The following is a 25,675-nucleotide window of genomic DNA, read 5'->3' as shown; positions in this document are numbered from 1 at the left end:
GGACATCTATTTCTATGTGCTAACACATCATCTATTCGAAATAATGCTGAGGATATCAATACAACATAAAAGCAACACTCCAGTATTAGTAATATCATCCAATCCAGTCCAGTCCATTCAGTCAATAAAGTAGCCAAATCCTCTCATATAGCGGTATGTTTAAATATACACTAGGGCATTTATTGTATTTATTAGTGTATTCCTTATTCTGCACAGTTTTTACAATTAAATAAATCTCTGAAATAGTTACAGTTACTCAGTGTAAGGCCGGCAGCCAGCCGGCAGCAGCAGCAACTATAAGAAGCTTAACTCTGACACTGCTGTTTACACACATTTACAGCCTGTTAGTACACACACACACATGCACACACAGACACATGTGCATTATGTATTGACCCTTTCTTCTCTCGTTTCACTTTGATTTTATTCTGTGTTTTTCATATATTCTGTTTTTTCGTGTTGTATTTTTGGCTCAGGTTTTCCCTTTTGTCCTGTGCTTTGGCTCTGATGCATCAACTTAATCTCTTTCTGGTTTTGGCCATCGCCTGCATTATGATTACGCTCTACTTTTCTTTTGTCCCTAGTATCAACGCCTCATCAACTTTTTACCACAAGTGTCTTACTTCAGTCTGTATCATTACATGGGCTCCAAGCTCTGATCTAAATATACATTTTAGTAGGGGGCTTGTAAAAGCTTTGGATTTTTAATAATTGTGTTTTTGTTTTAGTAATAACCTCATGTTCGGCTTGTTTATGGTTTATGGTGAGGGCTAACAGTACTACTGTATAAACACACACTATTTTAAAGGTCTGAACTCTGAAGAAATGTCTTTGTTCAAGTTTAGTTGTTTTGTTTTAATCATAAAGAAAACATATCAGTATGCAAAAAGGGACAAGTTCAGATAGATAAGACGGCTCTCTTTTGTGTTGGAGATCTGATGGCTCTTCCACTAGTAAACAGTAAACAGACGTGCTAGCAGATTTGTGCCGGGAGAGGAGGGGTAGGGTAGAGGCTCAAACTTGACTTCAGGACAGTGCTGTAAAGGTGAAATACACTCTGCAACTGTAGGTGGAGCCCGTGAGAAAATTATATCAATATTACCCAGTGCCCCTTTAAAAGTCGTAAACATTATTTTTTTTTATTCCAAATTCATGGTTTGACCATCAGTATTTGATCAAAAGTAACACTGTGATATCTCTAATAGACACACACACATATCACACACCCCTCCAGCTGGCTCTGAGATTACTGGTAAGGCAGCAGGTGCAGCAGGTGCATTAGAGACAGAGTGTGTGTGTGTATGTGAGAGAGTGTGTGTGCTCCCTGTAGGTATTTCCTCGGCACATTCTTACCTGGCACCAATGATGTCCTTCTTGGCCAGATCAATGCCTGCAATGACCTTGACGCGAAGGATACGGGATTCATTCTGCAGAAAAAGACAAAGAAAAAAAAAAACATTCATCAATAAAACATAACCAACAAGCATGGAGTGAGCTTCAGGCCACAGCCTTCCTCATTTAAAACGAATGTTCAGGCACAGAAAATCTGATTTCCGCAGTTTATACAGTCTCCTATTGGTTGCTCAGCAGTTGCCATGTATCCCAGGTTAACGATATCCTGTTGCAGGTGATTTCCAGGTGGTTGCTATGGTATTTCTTTGTTACGGTGGGCAAAAAAAGCACAATGCATTGCAAATTGAAAAGAGCTGCAAAAGCACAAAACACATCCATCAAAATGACAACACAGATGCTGCAAATGCAGAAATAAGCTGCAAATGCAGAAACGCACAGCAAATGCAGAAACGCGCTGCAAATACAGAAACATGCTGCAAATGCAAAAACACGCTGCAAATAAAGAATCATGCTGCAAATAGAGAATTGCTACAGACAGAGAAACGAGCTACAGAAACACACTGCAAATACAGAAATGTGCTGCAAGTGCAGAATTGCGCTGCATATAGAGAACCGCATTGCAAATACAGAAATGTACTGCAAATAGAGAAACACTACAAATAAGAGAAACAAGCTACAGAAACACACTGCAAATGCATAACTGCACTGCATATAGAGAAACGTGCTGCAAATGCAGAAACGTGCTGCAAATGCAGAACTGCACTGCATATAGAGAAACGCGCTGCAAATGCAGAACCGCACTGCAAATAGAGAAATGCATTGCAAAATACAGAAACGTCCTGCAAATAGAGAAATGCTACAAATGGAGAAACGAGCTACAGAAACACACTGCAGATACAGAAAAGCAGTCCAAATGCAGAAACGCGCTGCAAATACAATCACAACACAATGGAATTTTCACCTAAGCTAAGTCCTCATTAAAATTCAGTAAAGCAGCATTTTTAATATGCATATAACTTACGATTCAGAAGTTTAATATTTCTCTGTACACACAACACTTCTGTTGCGTTGTGGCTGCAAATGCAGAGCATTTCTGTATTTGCAGTATTTGTGTTGTCATTTTGATGGATGCATTTTGTGCTTTTGCAGCCATTTTCAATTTGCAGTGCATTGGCTTTCTCAGCCCTTTTACTATAGACAGCTGCATAACATTTGGACCACAAAAAGAACAGATACAGACTACCACCATAGGTGTGTTGGATGAGCCTGTTCGCTGACATGCTAACTGTACATTAGCGATGTTGTAAAGCCTGGTCACACAGACACGCTGATGCCCAGTTAGCCATGATGGATGAACCTAATTGACCGCAAAACAGTGGGATCTACAACACTGCAATCGAGTGGGAGGGGATTAAACACAATACTACATGAAACACTGTCTAACACCAATCTTTACATCTTTACAAACTAGCCTACTAATTAAAAATATATGGTGTATGTTTGAAAATCAATAATGTATTAAAAATAAACATTACACCCCAAGTCAACATACACGTTTATTCATGTTAATGGTCTCAAAAATACAATGGGCATGTCCATATGTTATATTATAAGTCAATAAAAAGTAACCATTATCATGATGACTGGCCTATTTCACATTATTTTAATATTCAACACAAGCTAAGCTAAATTACACATGCAGTTAGCTGGATGCTAATAGCTGGGGCATTAGCTTCCATTAGTTATTAGCTACATTAGCGCCATATCTCAAGATAAAAAAAACCCCAAAAAGGCAGATTTTAGCAGGTTAGTTGACTGACTGCATTTGAAATAGTAGAGAACATCTTTTCTGCCAAACTATCACTTTTTTGATCTTAAAAGCCACTCCAGCAGAAAGGACACCGTGAGAATGCTCTTGATGTTTATGGCCGTTGGCAGGAGAGCTCCGAGACCTTTACAGTCAGTCTGAGGCTGGGTGGTGATTCTGTTTTCTGCTGATGAGGAGACATTTCTCCCGCTGCCTACTCTCACACTGGCCTGTCGATTCCAAGTCCATTTTACAGTTCAGCCCATAGAACGTCACACTGCTCTGATTCCAGCATATCGCTGCCTAATCAATCGAAAAATCAGTGTGTGATTGTACTCCTGCTCGGTGTGTTTCCACGCTGCTGGAACTTCATTTCAGGCATGTATGAATCCTGTACTGCTCAATCAAGCAGAGCTGCTCCATCACACACACACATGGGCGTGGTAGTGGGGGGAAAAGTGGACCTGACCACCCAGGGCCCAAGTAGAGAGAGGGGCCCATGAAAATTTTTGCTCACGTTCCTTGTGTACTGGCATGGATAGGGGCCCACTGTCACTGAGAGTGTACAGGGCCCCGAATTTGCTGCTACGCCCCTGCACACACACTGCACAACACCTCCCCTCTAGGCCAGGGGTGTCCAAACTTTTTTTTGTTGGGGGCCAGAAGGAGAAATATATTTGAAGTCACGGGCCACAGACTCTATAATAAAACAAATAATGAAATATACCACTTTAAATAATACTTTTTTCATGATTATTTCATTTACACACCATTTTACTTGACTTACTTGACAAATTGATGTTTAATTTAACAATGTCTCTTAATATAAAACTCCTTAATTACGGCAACTTTTAGACTCTTTGTTCCGTTTTTTTGTGCTAGAAATGCACACCCTCTCTGCTTTTAGACTCTTTTGCCCCCTTTTTCTGCGCTAGAAATGCGCACCCTCTCCGACTTTTTGGCCCGTTTCTGACACCTAGCGTTCAAACTTTGAATCTCAAATTATAAAATCCTGCTTAACAGCGGGCCAACTTTCATTCTATTTCTAAAATACCTCGCTCCAAAAAAGGAAACGGGGCGCAAATGGCCCGCGGGCCGTAGTTTGGACACCCCTGTTCTTGGCCTTTCCTTCCCTGCTTTCTCCACATACACGTACAGTCAGAACCGTAAGTTTTTGGAGAGTAACATAAGTTGGTATCATAAGCAGATCTGTTTTTTCTCCATATGCTTGCCTTTGTGCTTTCCAGACTGGCCTTTCTATTCTTCTTCTTAACAGTGGTTTTTCATCTTCAACTTAAACCTCTGTAGTTTTGTTCATAAAAATGGTTGCATACATTAGATTATTATACCTTCACTCCTTCCCTCTGGAGATTCTTGTTGACTAATAGTCACTAACAGTTTTTTTTTTAGTTTTTTTTTTTTACAGCACTCACAATGTTTGTGTCATCAACAGCTGTTGTTTTCCTTGATCTACCTGTTCAACATATGTTACTCAGTACACCAGTGATGACTTTCTTCTTCAATACAATCCAAACAGTTATGGCTCTGATTCTTTCAGGATGACAATTGCACAATTTTTTCACTCATAGACAGCTCTCTGGTTTTCATGTTGGTTAATCCTCTAACTATGAAGGCCCAGTCTGCACAGGCAAATTTCAAATCTGAAACTGATTCATTCAACTATTTATTGTTTAAATAATCACTGTATTAAGACACACCTGGGCAACAAAACACACTTGACAGTCATATGTTCCAATACCTTTTCTCACAAGAAAAATGAGCAGGTTCAGATAGATATCTGAAGGTATCTGATGCACAGAAGAACTGTGCATCAGATCCAGATGTAAATACCTGGAAATAAAAGCTAAAATGTGTTTTAATAGTACTAAATAATAATAATTATTAGAATAGGAATAATAATTTAATAATATAGAATTAAGATATTTTACATTAACAAAATTGCAACAAAATTGCAAAATCTGTTTACAGATTTTACAGTATACTTCTGATTTCTGTATTTTCCGACAAACCAATATTTTGAAAGCTCACATAAATAAACAATTTGCGCACACAAAAATGGAAAAACTGTTTGCACACTGGAAATAGGGTCCAATGTGATATTTTGGTTATCCAACAAGCCCTATCTGGACGGGATTAGTTTCTCAGGGGGTCACTGCTAGGTTACCTGTATGTGGCGGAGTAATACATGGAGAGCTTCGGTTACAGTGCATTACCGGCTGATAACGGCACTCATAAAATGCCTCTCAGCCAATCACATTGCAGGGTTGGAGCTAACTGTGGTATAATAAACCATAGTTAACTCCTGTTTCATGATATGTATTGTATCGCCAAGTTATCGCCAGTACACAGTAATGCTACATATAATTTGTATTTTTTATTGTATGTAAAGTCTGCCTATATTAGGCCTATGGTAGATCAATTGTCTCATTCTCTCCTCCTATTTATCACTACATCTACCATCATTTCACTCCCCTCGATTACTCTCCAAACTGTGTCTCTTCTACCTCTTTTTCTTTCCCCATCTCTCTCTCTCTCTCTCTCTCTCTCTCTCTTCCTCCAACTGGCATGTGGTTATTTTAGTCTACACACACACAGTGTGTTATCAGTCCTCCCAGCTGATATGAAGTCAGAGTGAATGAATAAGGCTGTTGTGAAGAAGCAGGCCTGCATCTGGCCTTAATACCTCTCTATCTGAAGGAGATTAGCCCACATGTAGAGTTGGGCAATATGACAATAATATATTACATTGTGATACATTTCTGTATTGTGATGCACAATAAATCTGGGATATATTCATTCCTTAAAAAAATATGTAATAACTGTACATTGTTCTACAAAGAGTGTAATTATTCCTGTTGTAAATAACTGTAAATAGTAAGTATTTATTTTTATAATATATCAGTGTATTTTCAATGATTTTTAAATTAGAATTTCTTAATCAGGTACAGGAGTACAGTTTTCAGGGAGAGCATTAGCATTAAACACAGCATGCACTAGAGCTACCACAGAGCAGTTTATTGTATAAATAAATATACTGTTAGAAAGTGAGAATATGATTTTTTTAGCAAACAATTAACTGGCTAAGAGCTTGCAGCTGGTAAATAGCAATGGATATAAACTAAGCTTTGAAAAGTCTTGGGTCCTCCTTTCCTGGGGTGGTGCTGATGAGAGCCAGTTTCATCATAATGTTTCAGATGGTCTTTGCAACTGCAAATTGATTGACCTTCCTTATTTTAAATATTTTTTTCCTTAACATAGTTGAGTAGTTCTATACCATAATCTGGATTAGAACATTACTCAAATAGAGCTATTCACTGTATACCTGTAACTCTACCTCTTCACAACTGATGCTCTCAAACACATTAAGATGCAAGAAATTTAAATAAAGTAACTAACTCTTGACGAGCTCAGCACAGCTGTTAACTGAAAGCCTGAATTCCAGGTGATTCTACCTCAAAGCTGACTGAGAAAATGGAAAGATGTGCAAAGCTGTCATCTGAACAAGAGGTGTTATTTAGAAAACGCTTAAGTATGAAACAATTCCATATGTTTTTCCTCACAGTTTGGATGACTTTAGTATTAATTCACAATACAGAACATTTTAGCGAAAAAACACTGATTTTAAGGCGTGTACAAACTGCACCACAGTTACTGTGCGAAATCCACAGGATATCGATTCACACCAACAAATCTCAGTAAAAGGCCTGAACAGCTCAGCAGGTTAACACAGCGTTTATGGAGTCATTATCTATTTACCAGCATTCCAGGAGGCTTTACTGCAGTGAACTTCCACCACTCACCTGGATCTCTACATGGGATTATTCACCAACTCCACACAGACTGAAACAAGTGTGTGATGATTTAGCTAAGCAGCCAGCAAGATAACAAAGGACAGGTTTGAACTTTTATTAGGGCTGCAACTACTTATCATTTCGTCATTTAGTTGATCTATCGATAACTATTTCTGCCACACCCTCTATCTCTGCTCCCTGTGGGTAAAGCTCCTTCTTCTAGCTTCAGAACAACAGAAACAGCTAAACATGGGACTTATATTCCTTAAACAAATAAAACAATTATACATTTTGGTCAAAAGACTAAGATTAAAACAAACTCAAATATAATTGGACATAGATCTAGTATAGGGCTGCAATATATATCGCAATATTAAACAATTCAGGACCCTTGACGTCATCAGCCTCGCCCGCACCCACATGCTGTCTTGCATCAGAGATTCAGAATGGCTGAGAGCTGAGTCAGTGCTATAGAGTCAGCCAAGTACTCAAAACTCAAGAAGAGGAAAACTGTAAAACAAATAACCGGGCATTTAAACGACCTTTTAAAAAAGGTAAATAAGAGCTTACTGGGATTAAAAGCATGATTTCAGCTGTAACTGGAAATACCTGCGCAAAACTGTGCCAAACTGAGGTGCACAGTTTTCGACCACTGCGTTTACTAGCACGTGCCCAGCCATGTGGAGGCCATGTTTTAGCCCGATTTATTTTCCTCTTATTGTAAGACACACAGAGCACATTATTAATATCACAACACATGATGTGTCACAGAAAATACTATACATACTGTAAGAAAAAAATATATATTGTCAGCCCTAAAGAACACCCACATATTCTTCTTTATTTTCTTTTTTTGCTGATTTGAAAAACTATTCCATCCGTAACTAAAAACAAAGATAAAATCTGAACTGCGAGTTCAGGTGTTGGTCAGTTGCAGCCCAAAGCAAAAGCGTTAAGGCTACGCTCTCCTTCATTTGTAGTAGACTATAAATAAACCGCAAGTCGCTCTGCATAAGAGCATCTGCCAAATTACGTAAACATGCTGTACATGGTGGCCGTTTCTACAGCTGCTAAAAAAAAAAAAAAAAAAAAAGATAGTATCTCTCATTCCTTTTCAGCTTCACAGACTCCCACTTTCATACCACACAGCTTTTCATTTTCAGCACGTTCTCTCAGTGCTCACACAATCTGGACCTTATGATACACTATGCTGCTTCGCTGTGGGTGAAGTACAGTGCTACAGATTAGGATACGGTTTGAAATATTAAAAAGCACTGGTGATAAACAAATTAAAAAAAACATTATTTCTTCACCTTCATTCGATCTTTTCTTTATGAAATTAATTAACTCCTACAAATACAAACAAAACATCCACTGATTACCAATGCAGGCTGCATTTGTAAATAGTATTTATATTGTTATCCTCATATAAGTGTTCACAGTAAACATAACAGAGAACTCAAACTGAGGAAGCTCTTTACACAACAGATTGTGCTCATTTCTGGAGGTAGAGTGAGGTAGATTAAAGTAGAGTGAGGCAGAGCATGGTAAAGTGGAGGTAGAGCCAGGTAGCGTTCAGTAGAGCGGCGGTACAGCGGAGGTAGGGTAAAGTAGAGTTTGGTAAAGTGAGGTAAAGCAAGGTAGAGTGCAGTTAAAACCAGAGTAGCGAGAGGTAGAGTGAAGTATAGCAAGCTACAGTGGATGTAGAGTCGGGCAAGGTAAGGTGAGTTAGGTAGAGCAAGGTAAAGTGAGGTATGAGTCAAGTAGAGTGAGGTACAGTGGAGGTAGAGTTAGGCAGAGAGGGACAGACTGAAAAAAGTGAGGTACAGTGGAGGTACAGTCAGGCAGAGACAGGTAGAGTGAAGAAGAGAGAGGTACAGTGGAGGTAGAGTCAGGTTAAGAGGGGTAGAGTGAAATAGAGCGAGGTAGAGTGAGGTAGAGAGAGGGAATGTGAAGTAGAGAGAGGTATAGTGGAGGTAGGGTCAGGTAGAGGGAAGTGGAGTGGGGTAGAGTGGAGGTAGAGTCAGGCAGAGAGAGGTATAGTGGAGGTAGTGGAGTCAGGTAGCGTGAAGTGAATCGAGGTACAGTGAAGTAGAGCAAGTTGTACTGTAATACTGTAGCATTGAGTATTTCACAAATACACCCAGTACAGAGAGTCTGCCTTTCTTACCATGAATCTAGCCCCCAGTGCAGCCCAGTGCAGCCCAGTGCAGCCCAGTGCAGCCCAGTGCAGCCCAGTGCAGCCCAAAACACTGGGGAAAAAGTTGCTAAATCCACATACTGCAGTGAGAGAAAAAAAAAATCCCTGAACAGCTACAACAGCCCACACTGAAAGTTCCCAGCTAAGCCGTATCGGCCTCCCTGCTCTCCGCTAATTACAGCCCGTCAGCCTCTCTCCCTCCCTTCCTCCTTCCCTCCCTCCTTCAATCCATCCATCCGCTAATAAGCTTAAGTGAGGTGGTGGCTCCTGTCCACTTCACCACTGGAGCACAACGACAGCCGGTCAGAGAGAAAACTGCAGCTGAAGAGCAATTCTACTGCCTGACTCTATCCATCTCTCCCTCTCTCTCTTACTCTCTCTCTCTCTTCCTTCTTCTGAACAGACTTCATTAGGTTAGCCAGTGCAGCCTGAGTGCTCCAATCTGAGAGATTTAGAGGAATAAGAAAGGACTAAAAGGGCTCATGTGGTTAACTTCCAGATCTTGTGTGTTATGATATCGGAGTGGTTTCATACAGAAAAGTTGGGACAGCAGCACAGAAAGCACAAAAAATAAAAGACTGAAGACGAAACAATCAACTGCTGCAAATACTATTCATAAACATAGTTATTGTATATTGTATAATATAGCATTTTGCATATTTGATTTAAATTGAACTGACTTTAGAATAAACCTAAAATGTTGTATGGCAGGGGTCAGCAATAGGCACTCCGTGGGCCAGATTTGGCCTGCAAGCATGAAACATCTGGCCTGTGAGGTTGTTTAAGGCCCTGTCCCACTGCGATTGCTTCTAAATATCCACTAAAGTACGTCCAAATTTATCAGAAAACACTGCGTCCACTGAGTGAACGCGCTGCGTCCAAAATATAGACGCACTGCGTCTAAATTGAAGTTGGATGCCGACTTCCACTTTTTGAAAGTCGACGTCCACTTTTTGGAAGTCGACGTCCACTTTTTGGAAGTCGACGTCCACTTTTTGGAAGTCGACGTCCACTTTTTGGAAGTCGACTTCCAACTATATATGGTTGTTTTTTCTAGTGAATCATCATTTCTTCTTGAGCTATCTATTCTCTTCTACACAACCATGGACCACAGATTCCTTGCAGTGATGGTGCAGCAGCAGAACATACTCCTCCATGTGCTGGACCAGACCGGGAGGAGGAGGAGGCGGCAAAAAATATTTTTATGGACGTCGACGTCCACCTGTACGTGCCGTCCAAATATCCACTAAAATACGTCCGTACTGCGTCTAAATATCCACTAAATTACGTCCATATTAGTCGCCGTCTATTCCGAAAATTTTGGGAGGTACCAAAACCACTTTTGCGTCTAAAGTGGACGGCAACGTCTAAACTACGTCCACTTGGACGGTGCAGTCCAAATATCCACTAAACTACGTCCATATTGTGTCTAAATATCCACTAAATATCCACTGAAATTTGGACGCACTTTAGTGGATATTTAGACGCAATCGCAGTGGGACAGGGCCTTTAAACTATAATGAAAAACAATAATGTGACTTTAGTTTCTGCCTCGTTTTTTCGCCCGTTCTTGGGCAAAATAAGGGCGTTTTTCCCCTGCTGTGTCCCAATTCACTAGCTGGGGCAGCAGTAGTATATTGGACAGCGACCCTGACAAAAGGGTTTGATCCCGTCTGAGGATTTTTATGTTTATTTATTTGTTTTTTCCTTTTTTTCATTGGGTTTATCTGCTTTGCCAATGGTGTTTAAAAACTCAAGCAGCACTGCTGTGCCTGATCTACTCAAACCAGAAAAACACACCAACACCACTAGTAGTGGTCGACTGATATATTGGCTGGCCAAATAATTGTGCAGATTACTAGCATTTGTAGAAATTGGTAACCAGCAAACATCTGTGTGCACAGAGCCGTTGTAAGTAGTGTTGATGCTGTGGAGCCCTGGTAAAGCCCTCTTTGAGTCCATTTCACCATTTTACCCACAGACAGCAGCAGAGGCTGAACTGCGGTAAAGGCCTTTCTCATAATAAAAAAAAAAAAGACAGACACAGAGCTTCAAGATGCTGACTAAACTAAACGACCCTCAGCTTCAGCAAATTAACTGACCAGCCTCCAGAGAGAGAACAGCTTCAGCTTTGACTCCATTCACACTTACAATTACCATATCGTTTATCACTATTAGTTCTAGGATAATCTATATCGTCCAGAGGAAGACAGTTATCCTGACAGTTAGCCTCTAGGTGAAAGAAAAAAACTGAATTGTGCTGGTGGGACACTTAATAATCTATAAATATGATAAAGTGATAAATGCATTAAATTAATATCTGTCTGCCAGATGCAATTTGGCCCCAGGACTGGACTTTGTACTTTATATTTAAAGAGATTTTTACAGTACACTGTACGCAGGCCTCTACAGAGTGAGAAAAGTACTTGACAGCACAGGAATAACCAAGAATAACTAAACGCTGCTATTTTGACAGGAGATGACAGGAAAATGAGCCTATGTGCAGCTGTACACTTACTGTTATAACTAGCACATTTCGACAGGCATAAAGACACAGCAGCTACATGAGCAGCGTGGACTGCAGGCCAATCAGCACACTTTCCCTTTATCTGGAGTGGAAGTGGGCAAAATGCCAAAAACATCCCAATACTTAGACATTAGTGATGGTTTGGAGATCTGTCTTCCTATTCCTATCCTATAATCCCCTGTGTTGTATCAAGTCTAAAGTCAGTGTTGTAGTGTTCAACTGTTCATGAGTATAATGGTATGTGGAAAGAACCTTTTTGTATTAAAATATACTATATTAGAGAAAAAAAAAACACAGGAAATGATGCAAGAGCATCAGTAATGTTAGCAGCAGAGCTTGCAGTAATCACCACCTGCTTGTACAAAAATGGTTAGTAAATATATATATATATATATATTTTATGCACTAGTATATTAGTATATATTATATACACTACAGTATTAGTGTGTAGTACACAAAACTGGGACACAGCCAATGTTTAGATGAACAATGACTAGTTTAAGCACCGTATTTATGGCGGTAGAACTTCAGAACTTTGAAAACAGTGAAATCCAATGAGACATGACAAGTCAAACACAGAATGAGTTGCGCCTGCTAAGAACAGCTTTACTTACACTGAGTGTTTAAATAAGTGACGTAAACCAGTCAATAAATAATTCTGAGCTTATCTTTATCTCCCTCTATAAAAAAAGAAACCTGAGTGTTTTTTTATTCTTAGCCAAGATAACAGAGTTGTAAATAGGCTCATAAAACCACACCTGAGCAATTTAACCCCTACCAAAGTCACCTACCTGCTGTTCATACCTCAAATAACTTAAAATTTGTGTTGGCCATACCCTAGTTCTTTATCAGTGCCCACAAGACATTGCCCACAGGATGCTGTTGGTGGATTATTCTCAGTAAAGAACACTAACTAAAGTGCTGAGAAAATAATAGCTGCTCTGTGTTGATTTTCTCTCCAGTGGGATTCCTGAAGAGGTAGTCAAAACATAGTATACTTTATAAAAAAAAAAAAAGGGGGTGTGTCATATCGTATCCTACACAATAATATTGCCAACAATTTTTTATATCATGAATGCTATTATACACTGAAAGATCGGGCCATATCACCCACATCTAATTATCGCATCAGGGTACAAATTTTTGCTGTTTTTAGCCAAAAAACATCACACTGTTCTCATTTCATATTATATATATCTACTAGAGACAGATTATATTTGTCCAGTATAATTTATTTTACTTTTATCCTGGATATATGGAGATATTTGGAGTGCATTCTTAATATCATGACATTCTGGAACATTGACTTCTGTTACCAATCTGATAAAATGCTTGTATTATTTAATCTCTCAGATCGGGGTGTGCCATATCAAATCATATATGCAATAATAACATTTTTATTTTAATTTTGTTGCAGTAGTGTATTCTTAAAATATTTATTTGTAATCATAGGAATACCATGATATATCGCAATTCTATTTTACGAGCCATATCGCCCATCCCTACTGTAAGCTAATAGCTGAAAAATAAGTAGAGCTAAAACTACTGAAGTCCCACAAGTAGAAAAAAAAATCTAATATTAAAAAACACATTTATCCTCCTCAAGTCCCAGATTCTTGGACTCGCTGCATCATCAGGATTCTTCTTGCTACCATGCTGCTCTGTTAATACGATTCTGCTTCTAATTTTGAATCGAGCGAAGCACTCGGAGACCCTGACACTGAATATCTTTCGGGAGCATTTATCCCCTCGAAACGCCTGCTGCACATAAAAACATTTATCAATAAGTATAACAGTGGTTTAAAGTTTGCTATCGACACCCTGAATTATTGAGCGTGAAAAAGGTATCTGCTCCTTTTTTTATTCAATACTGATGAAGTCACGCCGATAGGCCGTTATATAACACACAGTGAAGTGGAATAAGTGAGCTGAGCTCTGAGACAGAAGGCTAGGGCTAAGCAGCAGCACGGGAGCGCAGTCCCGTAGAGCCACAGATGCTGAGCGAGGCAAGCAGGGTTTAGGCCGATTCATTCATAAATAATGCAATAATGTATCTGCAGTCTAAACTTAAAGGCCCCGAAGCCTCGCCGTCACAAGGCATTAGAGGAGGTTAAACATGTAAACTTTGAGGTTAAAACATGTTTACTCTGGTGTCTACAGACCTAAATGTACAATACCTGACAATAGGGGTGTCACGATTCTCTAAATCCTCGATTCAATTTTATTTCCGATTTTAGGGTCACGATTCGATTCGATTCTCGATTTTCTTTTTTTTTTTTTTTTTTTTTTACAGCAGAGAGGCCTATGCCAGTTTTAGATTAGTCTATGGTCAGTCATTGGTTTGATTCATCAAATTTATAATGTCTTATTTCAAAAGGTGGGCTTGATATAAGTGATGTAAAGTGACACAAGTGATCTGTAATACACCACATTAGGCACTAATAGTCAAATTTAAATAAGGTAATTAAGATTAATTTAATTAAGATTATTTAAATTATTAAAATAAGATTATTTTAAATTATGTTTTGATTGGATACAAGTACAGATGTCTCAGGGTGTTTTCACACCAGAAATGTGGACCAGAGCCCTCACCAGGGTTCATGTCTATAATGAACATTTGGTTGGGTTAGTTTTGGTTTTACACTGAAGTTTAGTCATCATCAGATAGGTGGGCAGAGTCTCTCTATACTTCATATCAATAATTGTTGTGTAGAATCCAAGTTATGTATGTTTGTTTAATGTTTTGAGCCAAATCAGCAACATATTGGCATTAGCTATTTTATGGCATCGACAATGTTTGTGACTTGAGCATCACAGACTAAAATCAGTTTCTTCATATAAAGGAATACTAAAATTAGGTATTCTAGCTGGTGGAATCTTTTCAAACTGTTCTTTTATATTTTTTAACCCTATAAAAGTTATTTCTGGTGGATAAAAGTGCAGGGCAGTCTACTAAGAGGTGTTTATGTTAGTTATGAATTCGGTTTTGAATTGCTTTGCCGGGTGTTGTGATGAATTCCAGACCTTTGTCAGAATCCGACAGAATCTGTACGTATCTGTATGAATAGTAGAAAATATAAAGTAGATGTAATAAATACTCTGGTAGACATTGTCATGTTTAAGGGGAACAGTGTGAATTTTGTACAAAACAATGAACATATTGCACATGTACACTGCCAGATCATTACTAAAATGATATACTGTGCAGTTCTAAACCATGTATTTACAATCTACTTATTCTTTGTTTGTGCCGCTGTGCTGATGAAATGTTAAAAGCAAAGGTGAAAAATGTCAATATTCTATCATCATCACATTTTGTTTTTGTTTTATTTCTCCTGCTCCTCAATTTGATCAGATTATCTAATTATCCTATTCGATCTTTTGTGCTTATAAACAGTACAGCACAGTTTAGGAAGGTTTAAGAAATTGTTAGTGATCTAAACAGAAACCAAAACAAAGTCAAGGATATTAAGAGTGTTTGTCCTTCAATCTGGTTTTTGGAGAACACCACACCCAAAATAAGTCCTTAGGCAAGACTAAATGCTACAATGCCTAAAATAAAAAAATATATATCCCAATTGTATAAGCACAAATGTCTCAACAGTCAAGGGAAGGCTTTCTACCAGACCTTTAGGACCAAACATTGCTGTGAGGATCTGACTGAATTTAGTTACGGGTGTTAGTGAGGCAATGCTGGGGGGACTTTATACCCCTCCGTCCAAATTTTTGATGCATATCTGCTCCAGGGTCCTATTCCATTGGCAGTACTCCTCTACAAGGACCAGACAAGCTGTCTACGTTTATTTGCACAATGGTGTCAACAGCCTGCAACAACAGCTGCTAAATGCATTTATTAGAAGGGGTGTCTACAAATATTTGAACATATAGTGTATATGAATATCAAATTTAATTTTTCATTAGGGCCTTAGGCAGCTGCATACAGTGCGTGCATGTGTGTGAGAGAATGTGTGCGTTTGCGCATGTCAGAGACGAAGCAGACAGACATTTTAATGGATGGCGGTGCATCGCAGATCTGTCGTCTTTGTCGTGGGCAACACTGGTACACAACCCAGATTACACTGCAGCTTTAAGCACTGCTCATGTATTATTAATGGAGAACATGTGACAGCATGTAGCATTACAGCAATATCACATTCCACCACTGTCATCATAGCGGGGGCAGGAGAGAGAGAGAGAGAGAGAGAGAGAGAGAGAGAAAGTGTGGAGGAGTGTGGAGGAGTGTGGGAGAAAGGAAGAGGGAGGAAGAAAGAAAGAGATAGGAGATCAGGGAGAACTGACTATAGAACTGTACAATATAGAAGGTGAATCTATTCTCAGGTAAGGGATCTTCGTAACGCTGATTTGACAGAAGGCAAGAATGCATAAGAAGACTAATCACAGTGCTTTTAACTGTGCACTCTGAGCATCTTGGCAAAAGTTTCAGATGAATGGTTCTGGAGTGTTTTGATGAATGAAGCAGTGCTGATGGATGGATCTTACCAATATACAGTAGGGGTGAGTGATATGGCCCTTAAATAATATCACAATATTTCATGAAATTTTTGCGATAACGATACGCTTGGCGATATAACAAAACACAGTCTTTTTTTTTTCTTAAAGAATACACTACTGCACAACACTAATAATGCACTCCATATATCTCTATATATCCAGTTCTGCAGTAAAATTAATGATAATGTATAGATATAATCTATCTCTAGTATATATATAATGAGAAAGGAGAACAGTGTGAATTTTTTCTTTTGCTAAAAACAGCAAAAAGGCCGTACCCTGATGTGTTAATTAGGTGCGCGTGATATATCACGATATTTCAGGGTTTAATATCATTCACGATATTCAAAAATGTTGACGATATTGTCGTGTTCAATATGATATGGCACACCCATAATATTTAGCTCTACTGGACATTAGTGATGTCCCAAACACAATTTTTTTTGTCAGTCATTTTATTTTGATTATTTGCCGATACAGCGTCCTGATCTGATATATCTGATATATATAAAAAAGAGAGAGAGAGAAAACGCTAAAGGTTTTTTTTTTTTTTTTTTTTTTTGATTATTAAAACATCAGAATGAAAGCAGCCATTTTTTGTACAAAATAAACAAGTACTATATAGACTAAATAGATCTAAATGATTTCCATTTACATATGCACCTTGTGCAGTTGAGTCTATAGTGAACTCGTGGAGTAAAAACGTAACATTATATGTTTCATAAATCAGTTCTGGATAATTTCCACTCGATTCCGATCCTTTAAATTTAAATAATCAGCCCCAATTTCCAACCACATGTTCGGCATCTTGTCTGATGTTTTGGAGATTCTGAGTTCTGATACAGCTGTCTAACAATCACATCTTTAATCTCATCAGTGTGAAAGAGCTTGGATATTTTTTCTAGCTTTGTATGCATCATTGGGTGGCTAATTAAATATTTTTTCTATACTGCTCTTAAAAGATTTCTGCTGTTTAGAGAAAAAAATCTGATATAATACTGAACCCTTTACTAAGGTTTTAAAGACATACCGTTTATTTAATATAGTCCCATGTCTGACCCACTCTGACTGTAGAGTTTTGTCAGTTCAGTTTAATGTGTACAGTGCGAGTTAATTTGCATAAACAAAGAAAACTCCCATGGCCTGTTTGATCTGGGAGCTGTAGATCAGGTTCATACTGCTTACACGAAATTACAACTTACAATAATTCAGAGTTTACACTGCTGAACTGCAGTGAACTGAACATGTTCAGACTGTTTATAACATGACTCTTCAGATCAAGTTTTAAGTTTGCAAAGGTATGAGATGATGCAAAAGGACAAGGTACCTGAACATGATGATGCAAGGATCAGCCAGAACATTCTAGAACAAAGCTGTGTGGACTAGGGATTAATCACTACCAAGATGACAGATAGGCCATAATGTGCGAAGAAAGTAAGTATCAGTTTATGATCTAAAACATTTCAGCTTATCAGTCAAACATGATGGGGTTATACAGCACCTACATTATCAAGTACTGATTCTCTTACCAAACAGCACTTTTGTCAATACCTGCTGCCTTCATTTCAGCACATCTTACTGACGTTTCTGATTCTGTAAAAATACCCAGACAGCATCTGCTGAGAACACTGGGAAGATTAAAAAAAAAAAAAACAGCTAGACTTACATTTGAGGAAGTTCCTTGAAAAAACAGTGACAGATAAGCATGAAAAAAGCATCATCAGAGCATTTGTCTGCCATGCTGTGCCAAAACATCTCTCAGAAGACCCACAGCATGAAATCTTCCATGTTGCAGGACATGAGTTCCAAAGAAGCTCAGTTAGCATAAAAATCTCACTCAGGCCTCACTGCAAACCCAGATACTGGAGAAGAACGAGGGTTTTAGAGACTAAAGACTGAGGCCCTGGAGAACCACAGGAGGTCAGGGAACACTGAATCTACAACAACAGCTGGACAGAACAAGATCATGAAATGGGGTGGGCGATATGGCCCTTAAATATTATCACAATATTTCTTGCTATTGGCGATATGACAAAACACTGACTTAATAAACTTTCAAGAATTTCAAGAATACACTACTGCAACAAAATAGAAATTAAATTTTATTTTTGCATTCGATATGATATGGCACACCCCTAACTGAGATAATAAAAAATATAAGAATTTTATCAGATGTGTAAAAAAAAAGTCAATGATCCAGAATGTCATCATACTAATAATGAACTCCAAATATCTCCATATATCCAGGACTGAAGTAAAATGAATGATACTGAATACAGTTTTATTCTGTAAACCAAATTTCAAATAAAAATGGTCATTTAGAGCATTTATTTGCAGAAAACTAGAAATGGCCGAAATAACAAAAAAGATGCAGAGCTTTCAGACCTCAAATAATGCAAAGAAAAACAAGTTCATATTCATAAAGTTTTAGAAGTTCAGAAATCAATATTTGGTGGAATAACCCTGGTTTTTAATCACCGTTATTATGCATCTTGGCATGTGCTCCTCCACCAGTCTTACACACTGCTTTTAGATAACTTGATGCTGCTTTACTCCTGGTGCAAACATTCAAGCAGTTCAGCTTGGTCTGATGGTTTGTGATCATCCATCTTCCTCTTGATTATATTCCAAAGGTTTGGCAATTGGGTAAAATCAAAGAAACTCTTCATTTTTAAGTGGTCTCTTATTTTTTTTTTACAGAGCTGTATATACATACACAGGAGGCGTATTTAACAGCAGCTCAGAACTCTACAGGCGTGGAGCCGTTTTAAGCAAATACTCTCTCTCTTATTCTCTAAATTACAACCCTGTCGACTCGCGGCGATGGAAGGTGTTAGTCAGCAAAACATAACCTCCTGCTCACCTCCATTCAGCAGCACTTAGCCCCTCATGTAAGCCATTTTCTAAGGGCAAAAATGCAAAATAATAATACCATACTCAAAGCTCTGGCACTCTGCCTACAGGGCAGGGCATAGGTAAGGAATAGCGTGGCCTGTGTGATTTGATATTAAAAATCCAACATATACAAATAATGATGCAGGCTAGTCTTAAACCATGTCACACAGTTGACTCTTAAGTGCCTTAGTCAAGGCATATCAATTTTGCAATACGCTGACAGCCACAACATTAAAACCACCAATCTAATATTAAGAAGATAGCACTTGCGCCACCAAATCAGCCCTGTGGTATCTGGCACCACGATCCTTTTACATCCTGTAAGTTGTGTGGGTGGGAGCTCCATGGATCACGCCAGGGAGTTCTGGGTAGGGCTGCAAATAATGAATATTTTGGTAGTGGACTGGATCTGATGGTTGTTTCTCTCATTAGTCAATGATTGATGCTTTCCATCTCTACTTCCTGTGGGCATGGCATCACTTTGAAAGTGCATTTAAACTGATAAATATGAGTGAATGTGGTTGAGTGTGGGTTAGGGTTGGGCAGTATTCACATTTTTCATACAGTGATAGTGTGTCAAAACATTTCCAGCATATACAGTTTTACTGGGAACTGATACTTGGCAGTATTCCAATTCATCCAATTTTCATAAAAATACATCATTCTCAAACGTAAATTTTAATGTATGTATGAATCTCTTTCCAGATGTGTCTAGTTTCTCAGGGGGTCTTGGGATATTTTCTCTTTTTTATGGGGGGTCATGTGTGATTTTATACCCATCCGGAACAAACATGTACATGTTTTTCCTCAGACGTCCTCTGAGAAAACTACAGGCTGAATTAAATACTGTTTTTCGCTGGTCCTCCGGTAATTTTAGTCCCGTCCAGATAGACACCTCTGAGTTTCGTCACTTCGCATTTAATAATTTTTTTTTTTTTTTTTTTTTTTTTTACTGTCACGCACCATAATTACACTTTGGGCGCGTTTCCACAGAGGTTTACGTAAACATAACAGTGAGTGGAAATGGAGAAGCTACTGAACGTGATGTCACATGACAGTAAAAGCCAAAAAAATAAAAACTCACTGGTCCTTCTGTTTTTTTTTTTAATTGCAGTCTGAATGCAAGAGTTTTATCATTGAGTAGAAGTGTAAAATATTTTTTCACAGATACTAATACTTTCCAGTTTGCATAACAAGCTAACACAAACTGGACCGGAGTGAGGACACTTTAGCTCAGCTCTGTAGAGTTAAACGCTAATCTCAAGTCATTCTGCCTGGAGAAAAATCATCTGATATGAGTACAGCACTTTATCAGGAGCTGAGCAGAGCAGACGAAACAGACGAACAGGCTAAAATCAACACCTCTACTAAGTTTACTATAAGACGTAAACATAATAGGCAATACAGGCGGTAAAAGTGACCATGGTCATGTTTATTTAATCATGATTTATCATAATTATCATGACAAGCCTGGAAATAACGCTACATTCCACATGCTACTGATTTCCCTGTATAGCTTAAGTATTAGTGAAAAACCATCACAGGTCAAACTGTGAAAAATTACTTATTAACCAAGGATCTGTTATGTTGTAGAGACGGTCTGTGATAAAAGAAGCTCAGTTATGAAACCCAGCTTGGATATTAAGTCACTAGCAAAGCTCCATGGCATATATAAATACACTGGCATTAATCTTCTAGGCTGACAATAAACCATTATAATGAGCATTTCAACAGCATAAAACAGTATAAAGTGCTCGAATATCCACCACGAGAGCTTTCAGCAGAAACATGCTGCAAAGAGCAATAAAAAGCTGAAGTACACCAGTGAAACAGTGGAGCCAATCAAAACGGGTATACCCCTGTTTTTCAGAGGCTGTAACCACTCACTGATGCCAAATCTCTGGCACAGCAGGGCACTGGCAATGAAAGAAGACACAATGCTGCAGCTCAAGCTGTACAGATCATCAATAAGGCTTTCTCACACTGCAAACGGAGACCAGGACCCCATCAATACAACAGAAGACAATGTGGATGAACAGATGAACAGATGAACAGACAGAGGGATTCAGCTTTGATTTAAACAATACAGTGAGCCATTTTCTAGCTACCATGGGCAATTAATCAGATCCATGTACATATAAATATAAATTCATTTAAATGTCTTTTATTGAGTAAAAAGTAGAAGATAATTGTGAAGTGGACTGAAAATGATACATGCTTTCCAAAATTTTAATCAAATAAAAATATACTCTGAAACACCTAAAAAAAAAATCCAGTGCTATAAATTGGCTTCAGAAGTCCTGCAGCTATGTGTAATTTAGTGTCAGTATGAATACACCTGTTTTTTCAAGGCCTCAGTGGTTTGTTAGAGAACACTAGTGAACAAACAGCATCATTAAGACCAAGGGGGGGCTGAATACTACTCACTATTTCATTAACATTTTGTAAACCATGCCCATTCACTTCACAATTATGTGCCAGTTTGTGTTGGTCTATCACTCCCCAATAAAGTTTCAATAAAATAAAATATTAAATATCCAAGGGGTATGAATACTTTTGCACGCCACTATATACACTCCACACTGGCATATCACAAATCATGAGGTAGCATGAAATGTTACCCCATTGGATAGCCACGGAACACCTGTATACATTGCAAGATATTTTTTTGTGAGTGAGCTTGAATACTGGCCATTGTGCTCATGGCAAGGCAATGTGAATTATAGGAGTTGGAGTAAGATGGATGGAACATTGAAGTTCTGAAATTGTGCAGGCATTCAACATTTTACAATCCAGTCATGACCACCAATGATTGATAATGATTGTGAGCGGCGGCATCTGGCTAGAATTGTCCACAAGAACAGACAGATCCACATTCAATGCAGAAGGTCCCAAACACACATCCCAAACACAGGTCATTGCAACATTCTTTAGCTTCCACAGAACATGAAAAAAGCCATGGGAGATGACACCAGTTCCTGTCCCATGACCCTTCATATGTCAGCAGATCAGGTCAAGAACGATCCATTGGTCCAGATGGAGTTATACAGGGGAGAAAAAGAAAAAGAATCTCTCTAGGAGCATAAGGAACACTTAAAAAGCGCCAACAACTCAAGATTTCATCGTTTATTTCTAGGAAAGCATTATATTTTACTCCAAACAACCATATGCAGGAGTTTTTTTTTTTTTTTTTAAGAATAGGAATGGGAACAGATACTGAAATAAACACCTATTGGTCTCTAAACACTAAACAGCTGTCCCCATCATAAATATTTAAACAGTAATCTGTAATAGCCAAAAGAAGGGTAACCAAAGTCAAAACGATCCTGATAGCTTCTACTATCTTTATTACATTATGCGACATAGCCTACATTGTGAAACACCCCAAGTGGTCCATTTGGTTGAAATGAACCAGGTCCAGGCACACAGCTCCAGTTCACAGGTTTAGAAGGCCAGAGTGGTGTGGTCTTTTGTTAAAATGTGTTAGAAAGTGAAAGGAGTCACCAAACACCAAGCCTTTCCACCATTTAAACTGTGCAGTGTAAATATGGATTTATATGGAGATATACCAAGCATTTCTTCCAAACTATTACGTGTAAGAACATACAAAAGTAATGCTGGAGCTTCCAAACAGCTATACAAAAACATTACATCAGCTCCCAACAATCAACCTATCACCACCATGTTCAGCACTACCTGTGCTGCTATAGTAGGCACATGGCAACTGTAAGGAATCAATACCAAGCCTGTCCAAAATATGAAGTGTACAGATGAAGTAATGCTGGATTTAGAGCTTCTAAAGAGCTGTACAAAATCAGAACATTAGCTCCAACAAACTGACACACCTATCTCCAGCATATGCAGCACTATAGAAGGCATATATGGAAGGTGTATGGTTTGGAAGGTGGAAGGAGTCCACACCAAGCTTTTCTACCAAACTATGAAGTGCACAAAGTAAAATAGTGCTGGATTTTGAGCTTCCCAACGGCTGTACAAAAACATAACATTAGATCCCAACCATCAACATATCACCAGCATATTTAGCACTACCTTTGCTGCTATATCAGGCACATGACAACTGTTAGGAATCAATACCAGGCCTGTACACCAAAATATGAAGTGTACAGACGAAGTAATGCTGGGTTTGGAGCTTCTAAAGAGCTGTACAGAACATTAGCTCCAACAAACATGAAAAGTGGAAGAAGTCCACACCAAGCCTGTCCACTATAATAGGCATATATGAAAGGGTGTATGGGTTGGAAGGTGGAAGGAGTCCACAACAAGCCTTTCTACCAAACCATGAAGTGTACTAATGGATTAATGCTGGATTTGGAGCTTCCAAAGAGCTGTACAAACACATTACCGGTACATCAACTCCAAACCCATGAGCATCTCACCACTATTGCAAGTATAAAAGAATGCATGGGTTGGGATGTCCACACCAAGCTTTTCTACCAAACTATGTACAAGTGTTCAGATGAAGTAATGCTGGGTTTGTAGATTGCACCATGTCTCCACCGTCTCCAACATGGTATGGTTGGTGTGGCGCAGTGGATAACAACACCACCTGCTTGTGAGCTAGCACATCATAAGGGAGACTGGGGTTCAATTTCCAGTCTGGGTGACTATACTGTGATACAGCAATATACCAAGTCCTTGGGAAAGACTCCTAACACTACATTGGCCAAACTCTGTAACAGGAAAACCATTTAAGTGGCTCTGGATAAGAGTGTCTGCTAAATGCCATGGTTGTGAATCTAAATATCCAGCACTATAGAAGACATATGATAGGGTGAACGTGTTAGAAGATGGAAGGAGCCTTCCCATCAAACCATGAAGTGTATACATGGAGTTATACTAAGCCTTTCCACCTAAAATGCTGGATGTAGAGCGTCAAAACTCATTAACATCTTACCCATATTGCAAGTAAATAAAATGGTGTATGGATTGGCATGTCCACACCAAGCTTTTCTACCAAACTATGTACAAGTGTACAGATGAAGTAATGCAGGGTTTGGAGCTTCCAAGCAAATGTACAAAAACATTACATCAGCTCCCAACCATCACCATATTACCACTATATTCAGCACTATAGAACACCAACCCTTTCCACTAAATCATGCAGTGTACCAATGAAGTAATGCTGGATTTTGAGATGTACAAAAGTATCCACCATATCCAGCACACTATAGAAGGCATATGGAAGGGTGTATGTGATGGAAGGTGGAAGGAATCCACGCCAAGCCTTTCCACCAAACCATGCTGTGTATACATGGAGTTATATCAAGCCTTTCCACCAAAATATGCAGTGTACCAATGAAGTAATGCAGGATATGAAGCTTCCAAACAGAATAAAAACCAAAACATTAGCTTCCAACCCATATACCTCTAAACACTACTACTACAGAACGCATATGGAAGGGTGTATTGGATCCACAGCAAACCTTCCTGGCTACCAAACCATGCAGAGAACACATGGTACCGAATTTGGAACTTTTGAAGATTAGAAAACCAAAACACAAGCTTTCTAGCTACAGCTGTGCTCTACAAAAACATAATAAACCACATGAAGTAGCCAACTAACCTCTCTATTAACAAACAAACAAAAAACAAACAAACATACCGCCACCACGTCCACAACCCACAGCCTCCACGGGCTCCCGCTGCCTCCCCCCAAAAACACAAGCAAATTAACAACAATATCGACTTACTTCGTCTTCTGAAAGTCCATAAATGGGTTCGTAATTCGTAGCCATAAAGGCGAGAATGGAGTTTTAGTGTGTTGCCAGAAAGCAGCCAGAACAATAGTGCCCCCTCCAGCTCCTCCACACTTGAACCTGAACCGATAGCGTGACTTCAGCCAGTCCTCGCGGCTCTCCGGGCTCGCGCCTGTTCTCTCCTCCTCATTTAAAACCCCGAGCTGATATAAAAAAATACACGCTTAATGATCACTGTCGCTCATTTACAGCCGAACTCTGTGAGCTCTGAACCTCTGAACGCTCTGATTTTCCTTCTGTTCAACGCAGAAAGCACTTCCTCTCCCAGACACGCCCTTCTGCACTGATTGACACTTCGCGTGGCCAATCAGAACGCGCGCTGGTCAGACGAAGTGACCAACCGTATTTGTGGAAGGGAGGGAGAGCAGGGATACTTCCCTCCTGATCGCAGTGGAATGTGTGTGTGTGTGTGTGTGTGTGTGTGTGAGTGTGAGAGAGATAGAGAGGAAATTTCACTGGAGTAAATACTACTATAATTCTTATCGCAGCGCTTTGTCGTCCTCCAGTGGTCACTGGGTGTTACTACATGCCTCAGATTTTACCCACTCTCTGTCTGTCTGTCTGTCTATCTATCTTTGTTTGTCTGTCTGTCTGCCCATCTATCTATCTATCTATCTATCTATCTATCTATCTATTTATCTATCTATCTATCTATCTATCTATCTATCTATCTATCTATCTATCTATCTATCTATCTATCTGTCTGTCTGTCTGTCTGTCTGTCTGTCTGTCTGTCTGTCTGTCTATCTAACTGTCTATCTGCATGCCTGCCTGCTTGCTTATCTAGCAACC

The 25,675-nt window shown here is 39.0% G+C and overlaps 1 protein-coding gene across 3 annotated transcripts in view; it reads right to left on the bottom strand.

The window, feature by feature from the left end:
- nedd4l (NEDD4 like E3 ubiquitin protein ligase) overlaps nucleotides 1-25,148 on the bottom strand; it is a 128,265-nt gene extending 103,117 nt beyond the window's left edge. For all 3 annotated transcript variants that reach the window (XM_049466060.1, XM_049466061.1, XM_022676541.2), the window contains exons 1-2: nucleotides 24,818-25,148; nucleotides 1,354-1,427 (exon numbers count right to left, since the gene is read on the bottom strand). In XM_049466060.1, coding sequence (XP_049322017.1) covers nucleotides 1,354-1,427; nucleotides 24,818-24,862 — 119 coding nt within the window. In that variant the 5' untranslated portion in view covers nucleotides 24,863-25,148. The remainder of the gene's footprint in view (nucleotides 1-1,353; nucleotides 1,428-24,817) is intronic.
- Nucleotides 25,149-25,675: the final 527 nt, after the last annotated feature.

The sequence above is a fragment of the Astyanax mexicanus genome, chromosome 17, assembly GCF_023375975.1.
Source record: "Astyanax mexicanus isolate ESR-SI-001 chromosome 17, AstMex3_surface, whole genome shotgun sequence".
Taxonomy (NCBI): domain Eukaryota; kingdom Metazoa; phylum Chordata; class Actinopteri; order Characiformes; family Acestrorhamphidae; genus Astyanax; species Astyanax mexicanus.
Note: the sequence above shows the minus strand (reverse complement) of the source record. Positions and strands in the feature narration are given on the sequence as shown.